This window comes from Phalacrocorax carbo, chromosome Z, assembly GCF_963921805.1.
Source record: "Phalacrocorax carbo chromosome Z, bPhaCar2.1, whole genome shotgun sequence".
Lineage (NCBI taxonomy): Eukaryota > Metazoa > Chordata > Aves > Suliformes > Phalacrocoracidae > Phalacrocorax > Phalacrocorax carbo.
In genome coordinates this window covers 28,612,490-28,638,291 of record NC_087548.1, presented here as the reverse complement: position 1 = coordinate 28,638,291, position 25,802 = coordinate 28,612,490, and the positions used below count along the sequence as shown (strand labels likewise).

Here is a 25,802-nt window from a genome sequence, read left to right as displayed (position 1 = left end):
ATGGGAAGAAAAAAATGAGCTAAGAATTAAGAAGTTAATATTTAAGTAAAGAGAGGAAATGAAATATTTTTTTTCATATTTAGTTACTCCATATAGAAAATTTATTGTTTGAGTTGACAGCTAAATAAAAAAATTTGGAAAGAAGAGAGATTAGCAGGTTCCTGGTATTAATAACAATCAGAACAACTTCACAAGAATGCTCTCCTTCTTTCATAAATGGAGAGGAAACCTCCAACATTTCAATCTCAATTTCTGAAATCAAATATTGTCTATACAATTGGTTTCATATTGGATGGGTACTATTTTTTGGTATAAGCATGCAGAGATGAGCTTAACTGCTTGTCACAAAGCAGTATTTTCAGTGGACGCTGGAAACATGTTTCTAACTTATTCAAGGCCCAACTTGATGGCTGACACTCTTACCGTTACTGTCACTGTTAAGTCTCCTGTCCAAAGGAAGTGAGGAGAGCTGTCTGGCTGATACTCCCCTCCATCATGTAGGTTGAATTGGAAGTACTACACTTGTGCACCGAAACAGGACAGAAATAAGGAAGAACTGTGATGCAGAGGTATTACAACTGCTTTTTGCTGTTTCTCCCAAGGTCATATACAACTATATATCATAACATTAACATCAGCTTGAGGTAAAGAAGCCCCACCTAACACACTTTCTCTAGACTAGATTTCCTACCCTATTACATAAGCAGACCACAAACAGAATATTCCTAATCACACCAGTATGTTAAGATCAGGCTTTAGCTTTTTGCCATTGTTTCTTTTGCAAATGAGAGAAGTATTGCTTAGCTAATGGCAGAATTTGAATACTCATTGCTTGTAAAGATCTCCAAAATAAGACATGCTAGACAGATGACCCAGACTACTTGAAATACATCTAATTTCAGTGATGAAGTATCTGGCTGGCCTTTCACAATGTAAAATAATCAGGAGTGTTACTATTGTCAAATATTCCCAGTTCTGTCCTTCACCATTTTTTCCCATTCCTATGTGCCACTGTGTTCTTCCTTCAGTTGTGACATTGATGTAAAATGCATGAAGGTTTGTTTTTATTTTTAAATTTATTATTTGCTTGTATTACAAAGATACCCAATCTACACAGCACAGTTTGCAAGATATTTACAAAAAAAAACCCCACAGAACAAAACGTAACCAATATAAATAGGATATTAAGCTAGACTGACAACTGCCAAATAATCCAAGATTGTAGTATTACAAATTCATCACTCCCCTTAATTCTTACTATTTACAGACTATCCTAACTCAGCTTCCATTTTTCTGTATTACCATAGGATGGATCCTTCACCAAATCCACTGAGTGTATCTGTTACATGTTTATATCATAATCTCATGTAATTTATTTTGCCTTCCAGTATTGCCATAAGTTTCTAGTTGTATACATATTAATTTTATTCTTGTTCCTAAGGCTCTCCTTCTGTCACCTGTATTCCTTCCACGGCATTACATGATGCAATTCAGTTACAGTGCACTAAGTTACCAAGGACATGGAACCTTTTGGATATGATAAAGTATAAAAATGTATTTCATTAAACAATCCTCACATGCATTTACTCTAGACTGTGTTCTTGTTTATAGCAGAGGTAATGAAATCAGCTGGTTTTCCAAATGTCTGTTATCCCAGTACTATTCTTTTGTTTTATTTTTCCTGCATTCCTCTTATACTTGACTTTTTCTGCTTTTATTAATTAGATAAGCTCTGACAGACTGTTTCCACACATGGTCTGCCATCAGTGGCCAAGATGAGGGCAGCCATTTCTAAAATATATAATTTTTAAAAAATCTTCTCAGAAGATTAATGGATCAATACTGAGGACCAGCAGCCTGAAGAGAGGAATTTTCCAGCTGTTTGGGTATGAGTCATCATGACACATCTTTGCTACAAATAATTTACTGCTCCTGTCTTAGTCATTTTCAAATTTAATCAACTAAACTGGTAATGAGAACAGGAAATTAAGTTTTAGGTTTCAAAGTTTAAAAGCATTTGGACACTGAATTGAATAGTACAGCATGTTTTATTCCAACTATTATTCTTATTTAACTGGAAGCTTTTAGTGAAGATATTGTGTTTTATTAAATTTACTGCAACAAATAGAGATTACCCGTAATTAGACCTCTACCATCATAGTGAAAACATTCACCTCAGTTTCAAAAACCTGAGGAGAAAGTCAAAATCCCAGACCAAAGAATAATCCACAAACAGAACTTCATTTCAGAAGGCATCATGTGGCACTGGAAACTCTGTTGGTCTCAATACCAACATTACGTGCAGAAGGGGAAAAAAACCAATACAAGCGTGAGAAGCTCTGCAGAAGAGCAAACTTCTAGTTATTAACTCTATACCCAGCACAGATGTGCATTTTGTATTACAAAGTTATAGGATGCTACCCTAATAATTTATGGTTTTTGTTTTTTAACACAGTAACAGCATTAGAGCTAGACCAGGAAAGAACAAATGTCGAAGAGCCTGATCTTTAGTATGAACATGTAGCAATATCAAAAGGATGGATCTGATCATTATCAGGGGCATAGTATTAAACTTGAATTTAACTACTTTCTCACCGTTCATCCAATATCTTGTTATTAGTATCAGGGGAAAAAAAGAAGGTATTAACCCTAAAATTTTTTTTAAAAAAGGTATTAACCTTAAAAAAGGCCATTAACACTGTGATAAACACCACTCAGATATGCAATCATCCTTGATCAGTACTAGAAGTTATATAGACAAGCTGGGGAGATTTTGGTCAGAACCTTTTTCTAAAAGTTGAAATAACTTTATAACTAGATTGTTTCAAGCTCTGTCTCAAGGAGATAGAAGACATCTCTTTCCTAGACTGACAGGACAGAGTGACATTTTGAACAGTAAACCCATGTTTTGATAAAGCAGCAAAGCACCAAAAGTTTATTTATAGTGTGTATTTAATAGAAGCATGATGGGGCTGTGTAAATGCCCTTCCTGCCTCAGTCTCCAAGAAGATCAAGAGCACATTCTTTACTGTTTTTAACCAAATTGTAAGACAAACTGTATTTTGCGAGGTGCTTTGCAAAGATAATAAACATCTGAGTGTCCTAACTGAAGGGAATATGTGGCTCCTTGTAATGACTAATACATAAAACTGCAATGCAAAACTTTGATCACCATCAAGTATAAGAGAATTTCTTTCCCCTCTCTCACGACAATTAGCTACAGCTTGCAAATAACTATTCTTATTTGGTAATACCAAGCACATTAAAAAATAACTCTATTCAAATATTTCAAGAGAAGCAATCAAGGGAATGGAAATTTGTCCTGGCACTTCATTTGCGTACCTTTAGACAGTAAAAAGGAACAAAGACATCATAGGTTACACGTTTGGCTCTAGGAAAAAATAAAAAAAAAAAAGTAAGAGCATAACCCCTCTCAGAGTTAAAGAGAGACAGCAGACAGTGCTGGCTAAAATCTTCTTTCAAACAAACATGATCAAAAATGGAGTATAAAGTAATCTACCAAAAAGGAAGCACAAGCCTAGAGTTTTGATGCTAATCTTCTTTCTTATGAACAGCAGTATCAGACATGAAAAATATTTCCTTATAAAACAACATTCCACTCAAACTGGGAGACAAAACTCTAAGCAGAGAGAGCACTGGCGACAAGACCAGAACTGGGATTTGCTCCATAATATAATTCCACATAGCTGGGTTTGATGTTTCCTACTCCCCTTTCAAGAACAACTTTTGAGGCTGAGAAATACTTCCACCAGCTGACCTGAACTGCTCTACAATTGAAGAGTTTTGCAAGTGTATTTGAATCCTGTCAACCTGCTAGTGTGTCTGATCAACAGCCTGCTACAATAGAAGATGATTTAGAAGAGACAGGCACCATGCTCATGAAGCTCAAGGGAAGAATACAGGGAGTGACCACAGCTGTTGCAAAGAAAGCTGAACTTATCTCAAGACAGGGAGGGCCAGAGGGTGGCCTTTGTTTTTCATATATGGCTGTTCCAGTTGAGTCACAACTGGTTGTGTAAGTGGCCTTAGGTAATCAAGAAGGGCAAATGCATTCCTGTGCTAGCCAGATGAGCATTTGGGAAGAGTTGGCTCAGCCCAACAGTATAAAAACTCAGCAAGCAGGAAAATGAACTTTCAACAGAGCAACAGGCTTGAGCAGGCTTTAATCCGCATAGTCCTTCCTGGAGGCTGGAGACACCCAGTGTCATGATGGTTAGTGTACAGAGACCAGTAACAGGAACCACATTTGTACTGTGATCTAACTGTATATTACAATTACTCTAACATGCTGTCACTTTTCACCAAGTCCTGCTCAGATTTTGGCTAACACAAAGCTCATGCTAAGGCCTGATGTATCCTGGGAGTAGTGCCATTAGGTCAAGACAAGAGCAGCATGTAGGCAGGACATGCTGGACAGAAGGGCTAAAGGTCATTATGCAGTTATCACCTGCAGTTTGCTGTCTCCTGCAGCCATAATTCTTGCACATAAATTGTCTGGCAGTTCCTTCAGAATCCACTAACTTAAAGAAATAGCATAGACCAAACTTCCAAGCTGGAAGGTACAAATACGTCAGCTTAGCCAAAAGGCTTTTGAAACATGTTCAGTCAGAATGCTGAGGCTTTCGTGCTTCACGGAGTGATACTAGGGAGACCTGCAACATGATGGGGGAGGAAAGATGAGCACCCTCTCTGTCAGTTAGGCAACTATTTTGCTCAGAGGTGTGACCTATGAGTTGTGAGTTATGAATTGAACTTGTGAGTTAGAAACATCATGAATTTAAGGGATGAATTAGTGAATTCATTTTAGACTAGTCGGCACAAAGGGGATTAAGCCCTTCTTTGACATGTTTGTTTTCCTTCCTACTGAGCTCAGAAAATAAAGTTTAAGTTACGAAGTATGCTGACATGTAAATTTGAGACATCCAAATGGACTGTGGCATGTGCTTCCATTGTAATTTCAGTATATTGCTCTATTACCCTGCTAAACCAAGAGCCCATGGAACAGCAAGTATCTTCAGATGAGTAAACTGATTTTAGAAGACTAGATATTGCACATGAGGAGGGTTTAAAGGAACCTGGTCTCTTGACAGTAGGCACCAAATGTTCTTTGGCTCTGGAAATCAGAGATAGTTTAAACATTACCTTTAGCTGAATCAGGTGGCAATTTTTGGTACTTCAGCCCAATATAACAGATGAGGATATTTTATTCCCCCAATCAAAAAATTTTTATCATAATTTCTTAAACCCCAAGCACCTGCTCTCATTCTAGGAATTGCAGGAATACCATTTACTACAGTGGAATTTTTTCTACAATGTTTGATTGCTCAAAAATAATTGCCATAGTACAAAATACCAGCAGCTTCTACTGATTTGTTTGCTTATGCAACTTGGTGCAACACTGAATCAAGTTAGTAACCTTCAATATGTAAAAATCAAAATGCAAAGACTGTACTTGAAACTTTCCTGTTGGCAGAACTTTATCTAACTTTATTCACATTCTAACTCCAGATCTACTTCCACTACAGAATATTCTCTATCTCCAAATCTCCATTCCCATGCTTTCAATGAACCTAGAATCACACCCTCTACATTTCCTACAGCAGCCTGACATTCAGAAGAACCACCACACTAATTCTGCATGGGAAGAAGTTACAGATATGATGTCCTTAAGGACTAAGATTCTCCATTAATTTACAAAAATGATAAAAACATTTCTCCTTATGGCATACTGGAAAGAGGTATTGGCTTGGGTGTCTGAACATACCTGAACTCCACTGTACAGACTTACCGTGGAAGGATACAGAGTATAATCAATACTACCACCCTCACTTTAGTCACATTCCTCATTTTAAGAATCTGTTTCTAGGTAATTTTTTATTATATTGTATTAACATGAGTTAACTAAATGGTAATTGACAGCTTACTAAGACTGCATTATATTCTAGTGAAAACAACATACAATTTAAGATGACAGATTTATTTTTTGCTTATGGTTCTTCTTCTAATACGAAATAAACAACTTTCAGCATCTGCATTGCCCTTTGCAATCGCACTGGTAAACTCCTGCTAGAAGAGAGCTATTTAGTTCTGATCAGCATGGCCAAGAGTTCTTGCATACACTATCCATGAACATTTACTCTAAGATAACGATCAGCACCAGATTTATACAGTAATTCAAGGATGCTTGGCCTCTAGCAGCAAAATTGTCTACATATTTTACACCTCATACCCCTCTAAATAATGGAGACAAACCCATCCTCAAGGGTCACAAAAGGAGGAGTAAAAAGGAAATGGTAGGTAAATATTTTTATCATGAAACAGCATGATAAAGAATAGAAGTTAGTTTGAAGTAAGTTCTTCCTGATTAAGCTAAACTCCCTAGTAAAGCAATAATGCAGGTATGATTGTTTACTATTTCTTCTGAAGCAAAAGTAACAGAGCTTGCTCAATCTAAATGCTAGTGACAAAAGCAAACAACATATAACCATAAATACCAGTGTTACTAATGCATCACAAGACACTAAGTTTATACAACCCTAAATACCAAGCAATAAAATAAAACTAGAATAGCGTGACTGAACTAAAAGAGAAAGAATGACATTCATGTAGTGACATGATTAGTCATTACACAAAGTTCTTAAGGTAACTCTTGCTTCCAAATTATCATATTTTAAATACTCATTCATCTATCATGGCAGCACTGGTATGAGCAAAAACAGTTGAGACCTGTCAAATTTCAATGAAGTATACTGTAGGTAAGGACACCCATTTTGACCATTATTACACCAACCATTTTAAACATCTGCATCACAAAACACAGAACTGTCAGCACATCAATACTATCATCTGAAAGCAATGCAGAGAGAAAACCCTTCCTAAATTTCTTATTGTGCAAAATGTAGATGTACTATATATGACCTGTATGTATTTTTCAAACAGAAGCTATTAGTAAACTTAAGTCAAAAAAGTTATATCATTGTTCTTGTAAGCTCAAGGCGTAAGCTTTGTTCATACTACCTGGAGTCTTATGGTGAGTGGCATCATCTGTTACACTTGAAAATCTGCCAGCTGCTCTCAGTTCCAAAGCAGGTTCTGACCACTTCGAGACACACTGTTCAAACTTCGGAGTCACTACAGCATAACGAAGCAGCTCTTCATATTCATCCTGTCACAAAGTGATGATGAGTAATTATAAAACTACGATTACGTTTCCAAAAACTGGGTACATGTAGGAAATGGTTTTCAGTAATTTAAGAGGTTTATTATTATGATTATTATTATTGTGAAAACTAGGAGGATTTCCCTTAAAGTTGCAAAAGTGAGCTGTTTTCCTACCATGATTATAATAAATGATCTTTCTTTCATGTTCACATTCATTCTGATTACAACTAAATGCACTCTAACAGTTACACAGAAAGACTTTGCTAGATGCAAGAATTGGATACTATAATAGGCACCTTAAAGAAAACGAACTAAAAAAAGTTCCAGATCACGTAAGCTATTAATCACCCAATACTATTTCTAAGCATTATTATTACCGCAAAGAAAAATGTGTATTTTTATAGTAGCATCTTTGTCATGGCTCAACACAGTCACATTTCACATTGCATAACATTACAATTTCTTTGGTGGGAGTTCTAAAGCCAATCATCAAAAGGCATTTAATTATTCAGGTTTTTTTTAGATTAGACAAAAAATGCATAATACAAAGTAAGAATGATTATAAATTACATAGGTATGAGGAATGTGTATATATAACTCATACAAAAGCTCTCCTATTAAAAAGTTATAAACCAATCTAACTGGTATGTGGGAGTAAGCCAATTACATTTTTTTTAAATCTCCTAGTTAAATTTCCTTTCTCAGAAAGAAACTATTCAGAGTTCAATATGAAACTGTGAACAATCTGTATTATAGCTTAAACATACAATCCAGTAATTAATTAAAAAAGTTCCAGTAGCAGTTAAATGCTGATACTGACCAAAGCCACTAATTAAATATTTGGAAGAACCTGCCAGTTGGAAAATACTAAAACAGGCCACTAACGGTAATTTTTTTCTTAGCTTAATACTATCATACTAATTCTGTTTAGTACCCTAATAAGGTCAAACCTCAGAAACCAATTGTGAATCGAAAAATTATTTTCCTCTTCAATCTGGGGAAAGTTAGGGGGAAACAATCAGTTACAAGTACCAATCACTTATAATATGTTTTTGAATCTACCAGCTGAAAAGGATAATGTTTTAAAACTTTCAGTGTATGCTTACATTTATGTGGGTTTGAACTAATTAGCAAACATTTTAAGAAGCCAGGTTTTATACATTCTAGCTGAATTCTAGTTTCCTGTCAAATTTCCATTTCTCATCTTCTAGCTTATAATTTTGAAATTAAAAGGCTAAATACATGTGAAGCTATATAATTACAAATACATAGTGTATCTTTTTCATAAGCAGAAGGAAGAATCACATTCCATGTAAAAGGTGTAGTTAGTTGCAAATGAACAAGTTATTGATTTTTCCATATCCATCTTTCTAAAGAAATACCTTTAGATTTATCAGATGTCAGAAGAAGAAAACAGATATCTTCAGATGAGTTGTTCAGCCAGGAACTACATGGAACTGTACAAAATTCCCTCCAGCAAAATTTCAGCGGAGTAAAAAAACCAATGCATTAGTCTTTACTGTAACTTATCTAAATTAAATGATTGCGCAGAAGACATTAGATCACTTCTCTGTCTTCTTCGAAGAGATCGTGTGACCAAATAAGAACTTAAAAAGTAATTCTTCTGCTCAGACAAGTTAGTTTTCAGTCAGAGCTGATACAGCTGCTTCCATCATTACCTTATTCAATTCAAGGAGCATGGTAGGTAAGATGTCAAGTGCAATTAGGTGACTCATCTTGAGTCACCCAATTTAATCACTAGCACACAGTCCGTCTTACTATAGACATCCTGAGCACTCAAAATATACTTATCAAATAATGGCAAGAAATTATCTAGTCTTTCAAGTTCTAACACTTTTACTAAAATGCAAAGAATCCACTATGTGCAAGAATCCACACTCTCATGCACCAACAGAAAGCATCAAAAGACAGCATCCCACAAAAAATCTGGAAATAAACGTTTATAAATTACAATATTACAACACTGTTTGAATCAAGTTGAAAGCAAATATAAAAAGCCCCACAGTATCCCAACTGTAACCAGGACTTATACACACACACAAAAAAATCCTGGAGATGTAAGACATAGAAATGGAAACATTAAGTGTATCATCTCAACCTTAAATATTACGTAACAAGGATGCTGAATTGGAATGCAGTATTGACCAAAAAATTTCAGATAAAAACCTCATAAATAAAATTAACAATATATATTTGTTTTACTTACTATCTTTGTTCTGCTTTGAACAAAACTTTCAAGCTGTTCTGTCAACTACAAAAATTCTGTTAAAGCATAAAACCATAGGAATATGCCTGAAGGTCAGAGGAGTTTGATCATTTAATGCATACTACCTTGGTTTTGTAGAAGTAAATAAATTAGTGTTGCAATAAGTAAAGGGGACAAGAGCATCTGGAGTTCTGTTTTTTTTACTTCAATCCTATTGCATTATAAAAATTAACAGAAGCTGCACAGAATTTCTCCTTAGGAGTACAGTCAAGGTTACTAAACAACAAGAAAAGAATGGATTAAATGGACAAGTCTTGTAGAACTCAGTTATAGGCAAATGGAAATTTTCTAAGAGCCAATGGATTCTTTTTTAAGGAAAGGGTAATGATCTGGCCAGTCTGTATTTAAAAGTATCAAATTATCAAAAAGGCCCAAACAAAACAAAACAAAAAAGGCCCTTCAAAATTATCTAAAAGGAGTATAGTACTTTCCTGTCAATATCCCTATTGCTCAGCTGTGACTCCAGTGCTGTTGTTCTTCAGCAGTAATAGACTCCTATGAGGAGCGGCCAGGGACTCTGGGCTTGTCTAGTTTGGAGAGAAGGAGGCTGAGGGGCAACCTCATCGCTGTCCACAGCTTCCTGAGGAGGGGACGTGGAGAGGGAGGTGGTGAGCTCTCCTCCCTGCTACCCAGTGGCAGGATGCATGTGAATGGTTCAGAGCTGCACCGGGGAGGTTTAGACTGGACACAAGGAAGCACTTCTTTACTGAGAGGGTGGTCAAACACTGCAACAGGCTTCCGAGAGAGGTGGTCGATGTCCCAAGCCTGCCAGTGATTAAGAGGCATTTGGCCAATGCCCTTAATAACATGATTTAACTTTTGGTGAGCCCTGAAGTGGCCAAGCAGTTGGGCTAGATGATCATTGTAGATCCTGTCCAGCTGGAACTATTCTATTCTAGACATTCTCAGTTGCAAAGCAGTCATTCATTAACATTAGTTTATCATTCTCCACACGGTGGCCTTAGAATCTCCTTGATCATCAACTAGATCATAAAAGAAAATTCTGATCTTTCAAAATTCGTTGCACAATGCCTTCATCCTGTTTTCCAACTACAAAAGGCACTGGAAACACAGATTAACTACTATTGCTGAAGAAAGATTAAGAAGACTTATCCGTGAGATATGACCACAAAATAGAGAAGCATATGAATTGCAGAAATGAATCACCCATAAACAGGCAGTTTAAAAGGGACAAAGTCAATCCACATGAAGAAAAAACCCCTTGATTTAACAATGTTTCTGCTGTACATTCCCATTCCATCAAGTGACAAATGTGGTGTTGCATTTCTACAGGGGAACTAGAAAAACTTATTTTTGTCAAAACTAGCCTGGTTTGGACAGAAACCTATTAAAGACAAAAGCTCACCCACTATTCAAAGAGAAATAGCTGATTATTAAAGGATGAAAATATGCTACTTTCAAAAGAATAGGACAAAGACTTTATCCAGTATCTTTGTATCCTCGCAAAAAGAATGCTGAGCACAGAGAAGGAAAACCCCCCACCATTACGGTTCTGGTATATCTTTGTGTATTTGATGCAGAAAAAAAAATAGCATTTCCTTTCTGAGATTAACTTGACCCCAAGCCAACTCCAAGAGAAATAAATCTACTTAAAAAAAATCTCAGTTCTTACAATATTATGTAAGAAGCCTAACACAGTTATACATCATCCCTCAGAAATAACAGGTTTCTATCCTACTGTGTCATATTTATGCTTCTTGATAAGATTTAACACATAAAAGTAACACCAGAAAAAAAAAAGTAAGAAAATTGTACTATTTCACTTGGAGCTGTCATTAATCAATCTCTCTTAAGTTTAGATAAGAGTTTTCACATAAATTGAAATTTCTTGTGAAATGCACAAAAGGATATCCAAGTGAAGATATTTTAATATCAGATTTTTTTTGGTCTAATTTGCTTGTTTTCACTAACATGTTTATTATTTTCCTGTACAAGTAAAACATAAAAAATGTGCAAGTTTTGTTAGATTTCCTCATAATTATCCCTTGCCAAATAAAATGCCACGATAGTGAACCAAATGAGGTTGCCTCTTTCCTACCTGAAGATCTGAAGAAACAGAACTGCCCCGAACAGAGCCTTTTGGTAAAACTGGACTTGCGCTTTTCTCCTCATCTGATGACATTCTGCACAAAGTTAGTCTATAAAACAGTAGAAGCTGAACTTCATTTTTCAGTTCCAACATGTTTACCATGTGTTCAACAACATTTTCCCCAGAAACAGGGATTCTGCTGTAGAAAGTACATCAATACCCATTTGGTGGACTAAACTGATCATATAGTCTCATTATATAATGCTAGGTAGGAAACTGGCTGATCCAAACCATACTCAAAACCACGAAAAGACTTCAACTGAATTTAAAAGAAAACAACGGAAACCCTAAAAGTAACAATATAAAAGTTTCCTCTTATTTTACATTGACTGAATAAGTTTAATACCCAATGCTTCAATATACACAGTATAAAATTTTACATCAATGGTAACTAAAATACACTGCTAGAGGAAAAAAAAGAAATTGATATATCAAGAATAACAGAATCCTTAACTTACAGATACATTCCTGTGTCAGTCCTTCCTTCTTATCCACACTGTATTGTTTTGGAACTTATCAGCTTGTTTCAGTACAAAATTTCTATAGAGTGACAAAGGAATGACAAAGCTACACTGTCATTTTTTCCCTCCTGAACTACCTCAACCACAGTCCAAGCTGAGATGATGCCCTGAATACTCCAATACCCTGAAGCCTTCACTTAGCGGTCAACATCAGTCTCCCTTCACTTTTTCGAGTCTTCTTGCCTTATAGGCCCAGGAAGATGAACAGATCTGGAAGGACAGGTAATGCCTTAGGTTCAGGTAACATCAGTCATTCCAGCAATTTCCAAGCAAGATAGTGAGGTAATCTTTGAACATTTCAGAAGCAGGCGACGTGGTAGAACTGACAAGAAACGTGAAGACTTTCTGAAAGATACATGTATCTTTTAATTTACTGCAGCCTCGAATAAGTCCTTCAGTGAAGAACTAAAGCTCTTGTGATAAAACTTGATAGGATACGGGGGAAAAGAACTCTAAAGGATATGGGGGGGGGGGTAATGAAAGGAATTACAGAATGAGTGGGAACTGAGTTCTAGGCAAGGTGAATTTGTTAATGAATGAATGGCAGAGTGATATAGTTGCCTGATGCACATGAAACAATCATCAGATTAAGCAGGGAGTTGTTAGCAGAGAGTAAGCAAGGGAAGACAACCACGATCGACAATGAGAGGAACTGACTGTTTGTACAATGTAGCAAACAACCATGCAAGGAAAATTTATTTTTAGAGAGACCTGTAAAACTGTCAATTATAATATTCCCAGCTTTTTTTAAACAGATGCATTTTCTGACAGAAATGTTATCTTAAAATTGCTACTTGTACTGTCATTAAATTGGCAGGAGTATCCTCCTTAAGCATCATCATCTTTTTTCAAAATGTCAAAAACATGCAGTGATCTCATAGCTCTCTATGTAGGAACACAGATGGATGCTGATTCTTCCTGCACCTCAAAGGCTCTCTCTGCCACAGGTGTCTACACCTTTCAGAATGGGAGGTTTGTTTTTGTGGTAAACATGGACATTTTAAAAATGGTATAAGGAGAATTTTAAATGCTGAGATTTCCTACAACCCAAGGTTCAAAAGGCATGATTACCACCTCACTGCTTCCTGCTGAGCCCTAATACACTGACCACGTTTTTTAAGTACAAAATATGAAGTCTTGGGGAGGATTACTAAATACTTCTATTGTGTACACTGGTGTGTAGATGAGAGAAGAAATACTAGCTTCTTCATCTCTTCCATTTTTATTCTCTCCTGCTCTGATAATTTTCTTCTTTCCTCTCTCTCACAAATTATTCCCTATCTGTTCCTTTGGTTTTGGCCTCTCTACCTAATCAAACAACTTTATACTAGCACCCCACCTTCTTTTAGTTGATACATTCTTTTCATAGCAAATACTTCTTCACTAATCTTAAAAAGTCAGCTTCAACTCCATATGCCTTTCCACTTACATAGTTTCTTGTACTGTGGATCCTGAGTACCCTAAAAATCCTGGAGGTATTCAAACACGCATATGTGTACGGGCATTACTAACAGGATTTAAAGGTGTATTTACAGCCAGGGATTACCAACACTCTTCTCTTTCCTTCTCATTTAACTTAAAAAGAGCTAAAGTACTATCAAGTCTTCTGAGAACCAGGAGGGCAAGTGGAGTTTCATGTGAACACAGATGCGTCCAAGGAATCGGAAGAGAAAGATTTCTTCCAAAAAGTTTGTTCAATAACTTAAGGCCATTGTCCTGACTTCTATTTTCAGTTTTCTGAGATCATAGCCTTGACACTCAGTCTAGTGTATCTAGTTCTCTGCTTATCACTGAAGGTACTCTCAAGCTGTGATCTTCTAAAACTGAAAACGTTCCTTTGTTACAAGTGGTGCTACCTCTCCACTCCAGGCCACTCCTCTCTTCAGATCTATAACTGCAGCTTACCTGTTTGACTCTGTCTTATAAAAGTCACTTCATCTCACCTCATGCCAAGTGTGTTTGCCTCCTCTTCCCATCCCTTTTCTTTATACCCATGGACTAGACCTCCACTGTGTTTGTCCATCCAGTCTCTATCTGACTGCCTTTACTGACCTGAATGCTGCCTTATATTCCACCCACAGGTTACCGTTTAAAGTTTGAGCTTTTCCCACTTCTCTGTTCTGCCTGTTTCTCTAACATTTGCATCTAATGTCTAACCTTGCGTTTTGATTATTGCAAGGTTCCAGTGAAAATCCCAGTAAACCTAAAATTCTAGAAATCTGCTTACGTACAGAACAGATTAGATTACTGTGATAAATTAAGACAAATACCTCTTTTAAGCTGATGTTTAGTGACATCATTGCCATGTCATGCTAAGAATAACCTGTCTGCTTTGATCTCAGTGCACAAGCACTAAGGTCAAGAAAACAGTGGATAAGCTTCCAAAAGAAAAATCACGGGATATTAAGTAAGACACCACCTCTGGGTCAACACGTTGATTTGCTAAGCTGCAAATCATTATATGAGACAAGTGAGAGGAGTATCTTCAGGCTTACCATGTTCTTCTAATATTCCCTGAGCATATACCAAAACATCTGTCTGACTTTGTTAAAGATTCCTGTTAACAGCAGTAGTCTCTTCCAAACCATAAGTGTACACTGCTAAGACAGCTACTTTTAGAAACAGGATGCAACTATGAAGATCTTTGGTCTGACTCAACATGGCTGCTCTCATCCCTCATTTTGAATTGCTTGAGCTGTGTTCAGGATTTTGTGCTTTTAGGTTTTTGACTAAAAGTGACACTTTCCAAAGACTACTCCATCTCCCCATACACACAGGACATATTCTTTCCCCTTAACCGTACCCCCTTGCAAAGCAGCACTGCTCAGGCTCACATTTTTCAGCTTCTCACTACAGCGTCTCTGCAACCTCCCCTGACGCCCGCAGAGCTGACACTACAGCCACCGCCGCTGTCATGTCAACCAGCAACAACAGGGACGAGCCGCAGGGTGTCACGCAGGCACCTGGGAAGCACAGCCGGGGAGGTACACGCGTGGACAGGCAGGAAGGAGCACAATTCCATGCGTGAACAGCAGATTTCTCTCTCTTTTTTTTTTTTTTTTTTAACCCGGGGCCTTTAAGGCAACCAGGCCAACCACCCCGGGGCAGGGGGTGCCCACAGGCCCCGTCAGAGGGAGCTCGGGTCGGGGGTCGGGCTGCGGGTAAGACGCCGGGCGGGGACACCGGGGTACAGAGAAGGTTCTGTGGAGGTCGCAGCACCCCCCGCCACCCCCCTCTCACCTGCGGGCACCGGCGCCCCCGGCCGCCGAGCCGGACGGTTTCAAACTACCACAGCGGAAGAAGAAGCACCTCTCTGATAGGCTCGGAGAGCGTGTACAAAGCATTCTCCCATTGGGCAGTTTGGGGGCAAAACAGCCAATTAAATCGCTCAGCTGGGGGCGGGGCGAGGAGGTCCCACCCATCGCCCGCGGCCGCTTCACTTCCCGCCGGCTTCTGCCCGTCAGCGGCTGCTGCGCCGCTGATTGGGTGCAGCCTTCCCGGGGCTGGAGCGCGGGCCGCCGGCGGCCGTTGGCGGGGGCGTGAAGAAGGGGCCGCGCGCGGGGCGGGGCGGTCGTACGGTGCAGTTAGGGGTGGGCGGCGGCGGCGGCGGGAAGGTGGTGTATTGGGGGCTGCGGTCCTGTAGCGGCTTTGTGGTCCGGCCTTGTGCCCCTCACAGATCGTCGGGACGGGGGTCAATGGCCCTGTGAGTTCGGGGGCTTTTGGAGGACCGTGCCAGCCTAAAACCCCGGGCTAAGCAAAGTGGGGGAGCTCGGTGTTCTCCGGGTGGGGAGCAGCTGCTGGAGGGCATTCCTGTGGAGAACAAGGATTAAAAAAAAAAAAAAAGAGGATTCTTTGGTGGAACTACTTCGTTCTTAAATATTTCCCTCTATGCTGATTATGAAGCTAGAAAACCTCCCTGAGTAGGTGCTTTAAATAATTTTTTGAAGCAATGTTACAGAAGGAGCTCTGGGCTTTTGGTTTCCAGCATTTCTGTCCAATAAAGACTGCCTATAAAACGTTTTGTAAGTAGACATGCTGAATGATTTCAGCTGTCAAATTCGGTCTGCCCTGTGGTAGAGCCGTGTGTAGCACACCCCATCTGAGGCAAAGCTGCTGGGTCAGCAGTTGGAACAGTAAGTGCCTGGTGTGATCCCAGAGATAATTGCTTTTATTGCTCTTATCTGAGGGCTATAATAAAAGAAATTCAACACCAAGTTTTAAAGATTTTTCTATCCAGCACCAAGGAGTACAGAGTCCTTCTGTTTGCTAGCCTTCATTTATCCCGATACTACCTTAATTGTTCTTTTTGTAATCTAAGCTGTGGCATAGACAACCGTTTCAAAATAATGTACAGCACTGAACTCTGGCTACAGCTGTACCATCTGGTATACTAGAGCCATAAACGTCCCAGTCAAGCTCCATAATGTGTGAATATACCTTATATTGCCCTAACATTTTGTCTGATAACTTGAGGATAGCATAGACATAAAAGATCCAAACATTCACAAAATTGTAATTTCTAATTTGCCCTTTATAACTGTTTACAGCAATGTATGCATCCTGCTCTAGAATCTTTTGCATCTGTGAAACACAGTTAAACAAGTAGGGAAGCCAACACAAAATTTCACCTCTTTTAGAGGCATTAACTTCTTCTAAAGTAAGCCTTTTTCTGTAGTAATAGGCCTACTTCAATGTTTGCCTTTTTTCCCAAAAAAACTCTATTGCAGCATCTACTTATTTGCCCATTTTACTTAATGCGAAGCCTTGCTGATGTGGAGTGTGTTTGCTTCTGCTGCTTTCCACTCTTAGGTCTGAGACATACATAACATGATCAAACCTAAGATTTCTGTTCATCTTTTTAGAGTACTTCTCAAATGGTGTAAGATATGTTAATGCAAAAACGTCTACTTTCTAGGTCGCCTTTAAAAAAAAGACCACCAGAGCCTCTGGATCAATGAATAGTTTTAAATTATCCCAGGGGTGATTTGGTAAAATTAGTAGGCTGGTAATAATATGCTCCTTGTGCTTTTTTTTTTTTTTTTTAAACAGATTTTATTCAGGGATTTCAAGATAAACCTTTTATCATGGCATATATCAGGTATATTTTTTTAGATTTTCGAAACTTCCCTATTTTTATATATGTTACATTGTTCTCTGTTGTATTTATAATGTGTTTATTTATTTTTGATGCAAAACTGATTGCCCAAATCTTACCTCAAGCTCAGCCCTAATCACAACCAGGTGAGTGATGTCTGTGTAGGCATCAATGTAAGATATTTCCTACCCTAGACACGTGCTTTCATGCAGTAAACTAAACTATTCCTTCCTATTTTTATGAAACCTTATCTTTAATCCCCACCATAACTTCAATCTATCACAAATGACCAACAACTAGAATTAAAAAAAAGGCATTGTCCTTTGTCAGCCTCAATTCTCCTTTCTAGAAATCTACACAGTAACCATCTATTAAGTTGAGGTATTCTATTTTTCTTTTCTAAAGACTTAATCATAATTTCAGTTTAACATTAGCAGAAGGGAGGTGCTGGCTTTGTTAATACTGAATGCTGTAGCAACTGACACTTAACAACATCAGCCTTTCCCTTAGGCCTAGGAGCTCAAGGAATAAAGCAAATTTCCCATATTTTTCTGTAAATTTGTAAGCCTAACTAAACCTATAATCTTTTCTAGGTTATAATAAAATAAGATAAGCATCCTCTAAAATTAATTTTAAATCTTTCTGTACCTACTAACACTACTATGGGTTCAACAGCGTAGTCTGTTGAGAATCCTGCAATCAGCCAAACCATTCAGATCTTGATTACCAAACAATAATCCAGCCCCAACCGTAAACCTTGTCTAAGTCTTAACCAGTACAACCATATTTGTTCCCAACTGGAACGTAATATGTTTGCCCTTGCCTGTGTTATCTTCCACCTTAGCCAAGTACATATGCAGAACTGAGCAACAAACAGGCATTCAGTCATTCCTTGGCCCTAATAACATCCCTGCTGTTAGCCTTGGCCATAGCCAAGTTAGCAAAGTCTGCACCAAAACCTCAACACAAACAATTTTTTATATTGCCATAAATTGCATTTATGTCTGAAAGCTAGGACGGACCTTCCACTGGCAGAAGTAACAAGAGTGTGATTTGGTTTGTGGCACATAAGCTTTATTAGACTCTGGTTATGACTAAAAATGGGAAAGGGGTTAGGTTCAATTTTGAACCCAGCAGAGTTTGAAGACAAGTTCCATTCCAGGATATTGTGAGGTCTCCAGGAAGCGGATGGAGGCTGGTATCTATAGAAATGACTGGCTGGTCACTTGATTTGTGTTTCTTATGGAATTTGTTTAAAAATAATTTGGAGACATATTTGGAGTTAGGATCTAAAGAAAGTGGCAACAGAGGGCTGTTTTTAGCTGTAGCATCTGGTAAGGTCTGCATGGTTTGATGAGCAAAAACTCCTGCCTGAGCGTGACTCCTCATTATTGTGCAGCCATTGTGTTTCATTGAGATATACAACGATGCTTGTTGAGGTTAGTTTCCAGAAAAGCAGAATGGAAGGACTTTGCTGATGGATTGTAGTAAGCATGAAGGAGCGGATTGTTTCAGAGAAACCGTTTTTTAATTGATTTGTTTGTAAGTATGTATGATAGGGTCTTCGGTTCCAGTTAGGGTTAAATTTGGGGTAAAGAAGAACTGCATTTTGTAAGGTCTGCGTGAATAGGAAAAGCACTGACCTCAGAGCTTGTCCCAGCACTGTTCCTTTTCTTTGAACCTAGCATCCAGCTGTAATCATATCTTGGTGACTAATGCCTACACCAAACCAAGGCATGATCTGTTTTCCTTTGTCACAACTGGCTTTTCTGCAAGGTCACAGCTGAGGGAGGATGTTGTAGGGTTGTTACTGTACCCTAACATGAATTTGTAGGATTGGACTATCCCTCAACTCTAAAATAAGCATCACAAGGAAGAATACTGTTTGTCAGTGGACAGAGTTGTCCTCCATATCAAAGGGCAAGAGGCACAGTGGCATTTGTAGTCATGAAGCGCGGCAGAACATCTTGTTGCAGGAATTCCTCTATGCATATCCCTAGTATTTAAAAGGCAATATAATTAAGAGCAAGAGAAAAGCTCCTCCGAAGAGCAATTTTAGATCACCAAATGCAAACAAGCTTTTCTGATGCCTCTATATATGGAGAATCAGCCTCCAAATTTAGGTATTTGTTTGGTGTTTGAAATAAGGGCACATGAGTGTACTGCAATGTTTTGAAATGCTTGTCAACATCCGACTTATCAAGAAGGCTTATGTTTTTCTGGTGTACCCTAGTGAAACAGAGCACAAGTTCCTTGTCTCAGACCCAATGATGTAAGAGTATTACTCGAAATAGAGAGATGAGAAGTACTTCTATCATGCTGTTCATACTAATTTGTGTTGCACACTGCTGGTGTAAAAAAATAGGATGACTCCGCATAAAATAGCTGTTTAAATACATGACTGCCATTGGCACATAAGATGTAGCCTTTAAATATGTGTTTAGTTTTCAGTCTTACGTCTTTGTGAAAATGCAGACATTTGAAAGTTGAAGAAGATTGCAATGGGTGCTCAAAACAGTCTTTGTGAAGCAAACATCTACTGCTACTTCGTAATTAGATAGATAAAAAACAAGGAAGATCAAATGGTATAAAGCTGATTGGTACTATAGAGAGATAATTCTAGATAGTTAGAGAGCAATAAAATGACAATGATTACCCTACTCCCACACTATGGATTTTATGGAGTATCTGATAAAACCTTCTGTTGAAACTTTCTGATTCTGAATTGTATATCAAAAATACTAGTCATCTTTAATGTTGGATTCTGAAGTACAATAGAATTTGCAATTATTTTTGCAGAGGGAAGGAGATTTTTTCCATGCTTTTATGACCACTTAATATCCAGCTCTAGCCAAGCAAATGCTGCACCAGTGATTTGAGCTAGGAAAAGTACAGGGCTGGGACTTAGTTTTGGAACTGTTACTGTCCTTTGATTTTTTGAAAGAAATAGAGAGAGGGGAGGCAGGAGGAAGGAGATTGAACTGATTTGGTAGCATGAGTATATCTACAAAAGGTAGTCTTTGTTCCTTGAAAAATTTTTTTGATGATTCAAAGTGCAAAGTAAACATAGTGTAGTTTAAATGAAATATTCGTGGATTTTTAGTGTTGTCCATAATTCTATAGCTTGCTGAAATACCTTTTCAGTGTTTTCTGTTTTTGCCCATATCAATCATGATTACTGTGTTGGAAAAGGAGATGCTTTGTAATAACTTAAGTGTGGATACTGGACTATTACTGTTTGGCTCCACCAGATTCACTCCTTGGCTCTTTACTGTGTGAACACAACATCTACCTCCACTCATGTGCAGTGTTAGATGCAGCTGTGGCCTGCGTAAATCTGTGCCTTATAAAATATGGTCTCGCAATCTCTCTTCTGCTCCGTGGCTCCACATGCCTCACACAGGAGCATCAAGTATCTGGAGGCAAAGAGCTGGGCAGAAGGCACTGGGCTACATCTTTTAGGGCTTTACATTGAACGGGCTGTCATGTTATGGCTACTGCCTTGTGCAGTGGGACCTTCGTAATTGTGTGGTCCAGGACCATTTCTTTCCCATTATGTGAACTGAAATAATAAATATAGCTGATTGGCAGGTCACCAATTTCAAGATTCAATGAAAATTTTTTGTTCTAACTGAAATAAAGAAATAAAGAAGCATTTTTCAAAATACCAGTATTTTGTACACAATTGAAACCCTGATTTTAGACAAAAAATAATGGCTAAAGGTAATACTGTGATGGTGCAGTTCTACATATTTTGGAAGCTACCAGCATTCTTTTCTTATGATATAGACTATAGTAATAACAGTCATATCCTGTGAATATGGAACACCTCAGTGTTAAAGGGCTCCATCTTCTACCTGATATCCCACTCTCCCCTTGTAGAAATGCTGTTCTGAACATGCCATCTGTTATATAACAGTCAGTGCATATATCAAGTATATATCCTTCTAAGAGAAAACATGTGAACTGGAATTAGTATTGAGAGATTGGAGATAGTCTGGGGTTTAGTATTTGCTGTGTCTCAAAATGCATTCTCCCATTTTTTTTTCACAGATAAATCACCTCAGAGGTTGGCAAGCGCTTACAGGACAGTGTTTGTTGATGAGCCTATACCTGCTATAGGTAGGCCTAGTTGATGTGTTCATACATACTTAAAAGTTTCTCAGAGGGCATCTGATTTTTTTCACTCGAGTGAGCTTTTCCACGTCAGTCAGTCAGTCTTTTTCCCATCAGTAACAGAAGCTATCATGACTAAAGTTATGAGTGGATTTTGCATGAATTGCAAGAAAGGTTTTTCTACCACAATGACTTATTGGATGTCAGAGATTTTCAGTTACATGGAAAAAAGTGCTACTCTTACACTGGATTGAGTAACATTCACCTGTTTTTCAAGCCTCTAACTTTTTTCCAACATGATACCGCACATGAAACTGGATCTGTAGGCTTTGGATAAATTAAAAGAGAATGCTACCCACAGGATCATTTAATCTTCCTTTGGCAGATTTTTTTCCTCAAGCTAGAGAAATACCAGCCACTTGTTCTGTGTTCAGTCTTTAGTGTAGAAATAGGAAACCAGCTGATTAAAAGGAAGGTGTTTCAACGATTGTTCTCCTCCAATATTGAAAAGAATTGGAATGGAAGAAGCCTGAATATTCTTGCTTGCCCTCTGTATCTAAATTCCGTTCCATGGCTATATATAATTTCAGTAATCAGCTCTTGCTCTGTGGCAAATAATGGTAAGACTACAGTGACCAGAATATACTGTTTCAGTCAAGTACTTACCTATGTAAAGTACTTAATAGCAATGCATTGTTTATATTTTTAATAATTACAAGAATAATTTCTGTTAAAAGCTTCTGAATTGAAAAAAAACCTGTAAGCAGCTAGATAAAGTTTTACAATACCATGGATAGTCTGCATCAACTAAAACAGCATTATAAGTCATGGGGTCATAGTGTGTTCCTGCTCTAAGAAGCATCTTGAACTGGTCCAAAAAAGATCTGTCAACAATTTTGCCAAAATCACCTGGAATATTTCTGTGGTAATGCTACTTTTCTCCTTTTAAACTGCGGGGAACAAGTGATCAGTTAAATCTCTTCTGATGGGAAATCAAAAGATCAACATCTCTAGAGATCTTTCAGTGGAAGGTGCACATGTACAACATATTTGTGGTGACATATACTGCTGCAGGTGCAGCAGAACACCACTGTGCTATAGAGTATTGAAGGACTGTAAAATGTACAGCATCTGCTTCTTTCCAGACTAGCAGTAAGGCTGCCCATAAATCTGCTATTGAAAATCATATCTGAAGAAAGAACAGTGGTTTTGGTTTTGAAATTGCTCCTCACAGCAGCATATAGGGTTTTAAAGAAAGGTAAAACCTTATTTCTTATAGGAGTCTGTAGAAAGCATTTAGCAGCAATTAAACTGTTTTCTCTGAAACTAAGTAAAAGGTTTTCCAAGCTTAATTATATTAACAATCTGTTCCTAAGGAAAACACAATCTTTATAAATAACAATTGTGATGTTTGTTGCTGTCTTCAAAAAAACTGTGCACTGTACTTGCTTTATCACTTCTAAGAGGTTCTTTCTGCAAAGCAATACTAGACAGGTTATTTCAACGAGGTTTCCATTCTAAAGCACAGATTAATTTGGCAAATGGTGTGCAATAAAAGCTTGAAATGATTAATGTGAAGTAGACTTTGATCCTCCCTCTAAGAGCAGCCCATTTACATGAGTGATTGTATAACAGTCGTGTTTCAGCATCTCTCCAGCATCTTATGGCAGGATCAACATGTTAGCTGTTGACAGCTGTAACTATGTATATTTACATTCCAGTTTGAATCCTTCCAGCCCATTTGCCTGTAGCCATCACTCTCTCTCTCTTCCCTTTCTCAGGCATGTTCTGCAGTCCCTGTACTTGCGTGCTCTGCAGCATCGCTAGCTGAAGGGCAGTTTCTTTCCTCGGGGTTGATTTCTTCCCAAGCCGTGAGTCAGCAAGCAAGAGAGCTGACGACATTGCCGGGATGGTCCACGCAGAGATGTGCCTCTGCAGTGACGCAGCCTTTGCTCACACAGGAGTCAGCAAGTATTGTTATATCACCTCTACACCAGGTGGCAACATACCATGCTGCTCTGCTCGTGAGCTGGATTTAAAGAAACAAACAGCAGTCTGTAGAATTCAGTCAGCACATAAAGGAAAAGCGAGGTTTACGTGCTGAATCCTTATTTGTTCATATTCTGTCCACTGCTTATCCCCCTGGAACCCCGGCTTTTATTCAGCTTTAAGGAGCTTTGCCATTTTAAAGATCTCTGAAAACTCTCCAATCATCGTGAGATGTTCTGCAAGAGATGTTCAGCTATAGGATAGCTCTCTAGACACGTTCCAGGACTCAGAGTGTACTAGTATGAAAATAAGTAGGCTGAAGCTTGAGCTTGTGTTGCTTAAGATGTGTAGAAACACAAAGCTGTATAAAAGCTACCATCTGTTGTCCCACTGTGCTTGCCAGGATGAGAAAGCAGCAAAGGTCACTTTAGTCAGTGTGGTCTCTGTGGCTTAGGTGACAACATAGCAAATGGCCAAGTGCTTTCTATAACTTTTAGAGCTGTAGAGTCTTATAGAATTTGGGGTTTAGTGGAAACTTATGCTTTTTTGACAATCACAAGATAAGACATGTTATTGATAGATGCAACTGTTCTTGATTACTCCTAGAGTCACAGACACAGTAGCAGTATCCTTGCTCTGTTACTCCTTCATTTTGTTTGAAAACCAATTACCTGTTTCTGGAATTTATGTTGTAATGTAACAAAAAATAACATAACGTAACATGGTATGATATGGTATGACATGATATGAATAATATGCTATGATATGAATAATATGATATGATATGATGTGATATGATATGATATGATATAACATGATGTGATATAATATAAACATGATGTAATATAATATGATGTGATATATAATACAATATGATGTGTATGATATGATATAATATGATATGATATACTATAAAGTAATATGATATGATATGATATAATATATAATATAATATAATATGATATGATATAATATGATATGATATGATATAATATGATATAATATAATATAATATGATATAATATAATATGATGTGATATGATATAATATAAAGTGATATGATATAATATGATATAATATGATATGATACGATATAATATGATACGATATGATACGATGTGATATAATGTGATATGATATGATATGATATGATATGATATGATATAATATAATATAATATAATATAATATAATATAATATAATATAATATAATATAATATAATATAATATAATGTGATATAATGTGATGTAATATGATGTAATATGATGTAATATAATATAATATACGATATGACATGACATAATATAACATAATATAATACAATACAATATACTATACTATATTATAATCCAATATACGATACTATATTATACTATACTATAATATAATGTGATATGATATAATATGATATGATACGATACGGTATAATGTAATATGATGTAATATAGTATAATATGATGTAATGTAGTATAATACAATGTAAAATAATATGATATGATACGATACAATATAATAATATGATATGATATGATATATGATATGATATGATATGATATGATATGATATGATATGATATGATATGATATGATACGATATAATATAATATGATACGATATAATATAATATGATGTAATATAGTATAATATGATGTAATATAATACATTGTAATACAATACGATATATGATATTATATAATATGATATAATGTGATTTGATTTGATATGATATGATATAATATGATATGTTATAATATAGATGATGTAATATGATATAATATGATATGATATGTTATAATATAATATGATGTAATATAGTAATATATGATGTACTATGATGTAACATAACATAACATAACATAACATAACAAAATATATACTATATTCTATACTATACTATACTATAACATAACATAACATATTAATAATGACAAAGAGCAGTGGAATGCCATTAACTGAAAGGAAGAAAATAACTTAAATACATGGTGTAGATTGTGTAAGAATGTACAACAAAGGTACCTTTTTGAGTTTTAGAAAGGATTGTTGGCATTCACTTTAATATGCAAAATGCTATACATTATGACAGTTTTTTCTTTCAAATTTTCTGGTACCTAGTTAATAAGAAATTTCTCTCTGCTGATAAAGCAGATTCCTAGTCTTTGAGCGACCAGCACACCCAATGCAGATGGTAATAAAAACTTAGGTTTTTATTACAATGCCTTTCAAAAAAATGTTCAGAAGTGCTGCTTATCTGTGTACGTCTGTGACATTCAGGCTGATATGTTTTGCGTGGTATTGATCCTGCTAACTTAAAGCCTTTTTATTGCAGACTTCTGGGATATTCATTCTGGATTCCCCTTATAGCTGTATAAGGGACATCTGTGATAGCCTCATCTGAAAAGTGTTTTATGGTCCTAGCAGAGAAACAAGTGCCTGCAGGGTTCAGCAGATCTCATACATTTCTAAAAGGTCAGATGAATCATACCACAAAAGTGCTTTTCTCTC

The 25,802-nt window shown here is 37.1% G+C and overlaps 1 protein-coding gene across 5 annotated transcripts in view; it reads right to left on the bottom strand.

Moving 5' to 3' along the window:
- Nucleotides 1-15,426, bottom strand: part of POC5 (POC5 centriolar protein) — a 28,651-nt gene extending 13,225 nt beyond the window's left edge. For 3 of the 5 annotated variants that reach the window (XM_064437743.1, XM_064437744.1, XM_064437745.1), the window contains exons 1-3: nt 15,341-15,426; nt 11,529-11,628; nt 7,039-7,186 (exon numbers count right to left, since the gene is read on the bottom strand). In XM_064437743.1, the coding sequence (XP_064293813.1) occupies nt 7,039-7,186; nt 11,529-11,612 (232 nt within the window). In that variant the 5' untranslated portion in view covers nt 11,613-11,628; nt 15,341-15,426. Of the gene's footprint in view, nt 1-423; nt 523-7,038; nt 7,187-11,528; nt 11,629-15,340 lie in introns of those variants that run through there. The other 2 variants (XM_064437746.1, XM_064437747.1) reach the window with 2 other exon arrangements.
- Nucleotides 15,427-25,802: the final 10,376 nt, after the last annotated feature.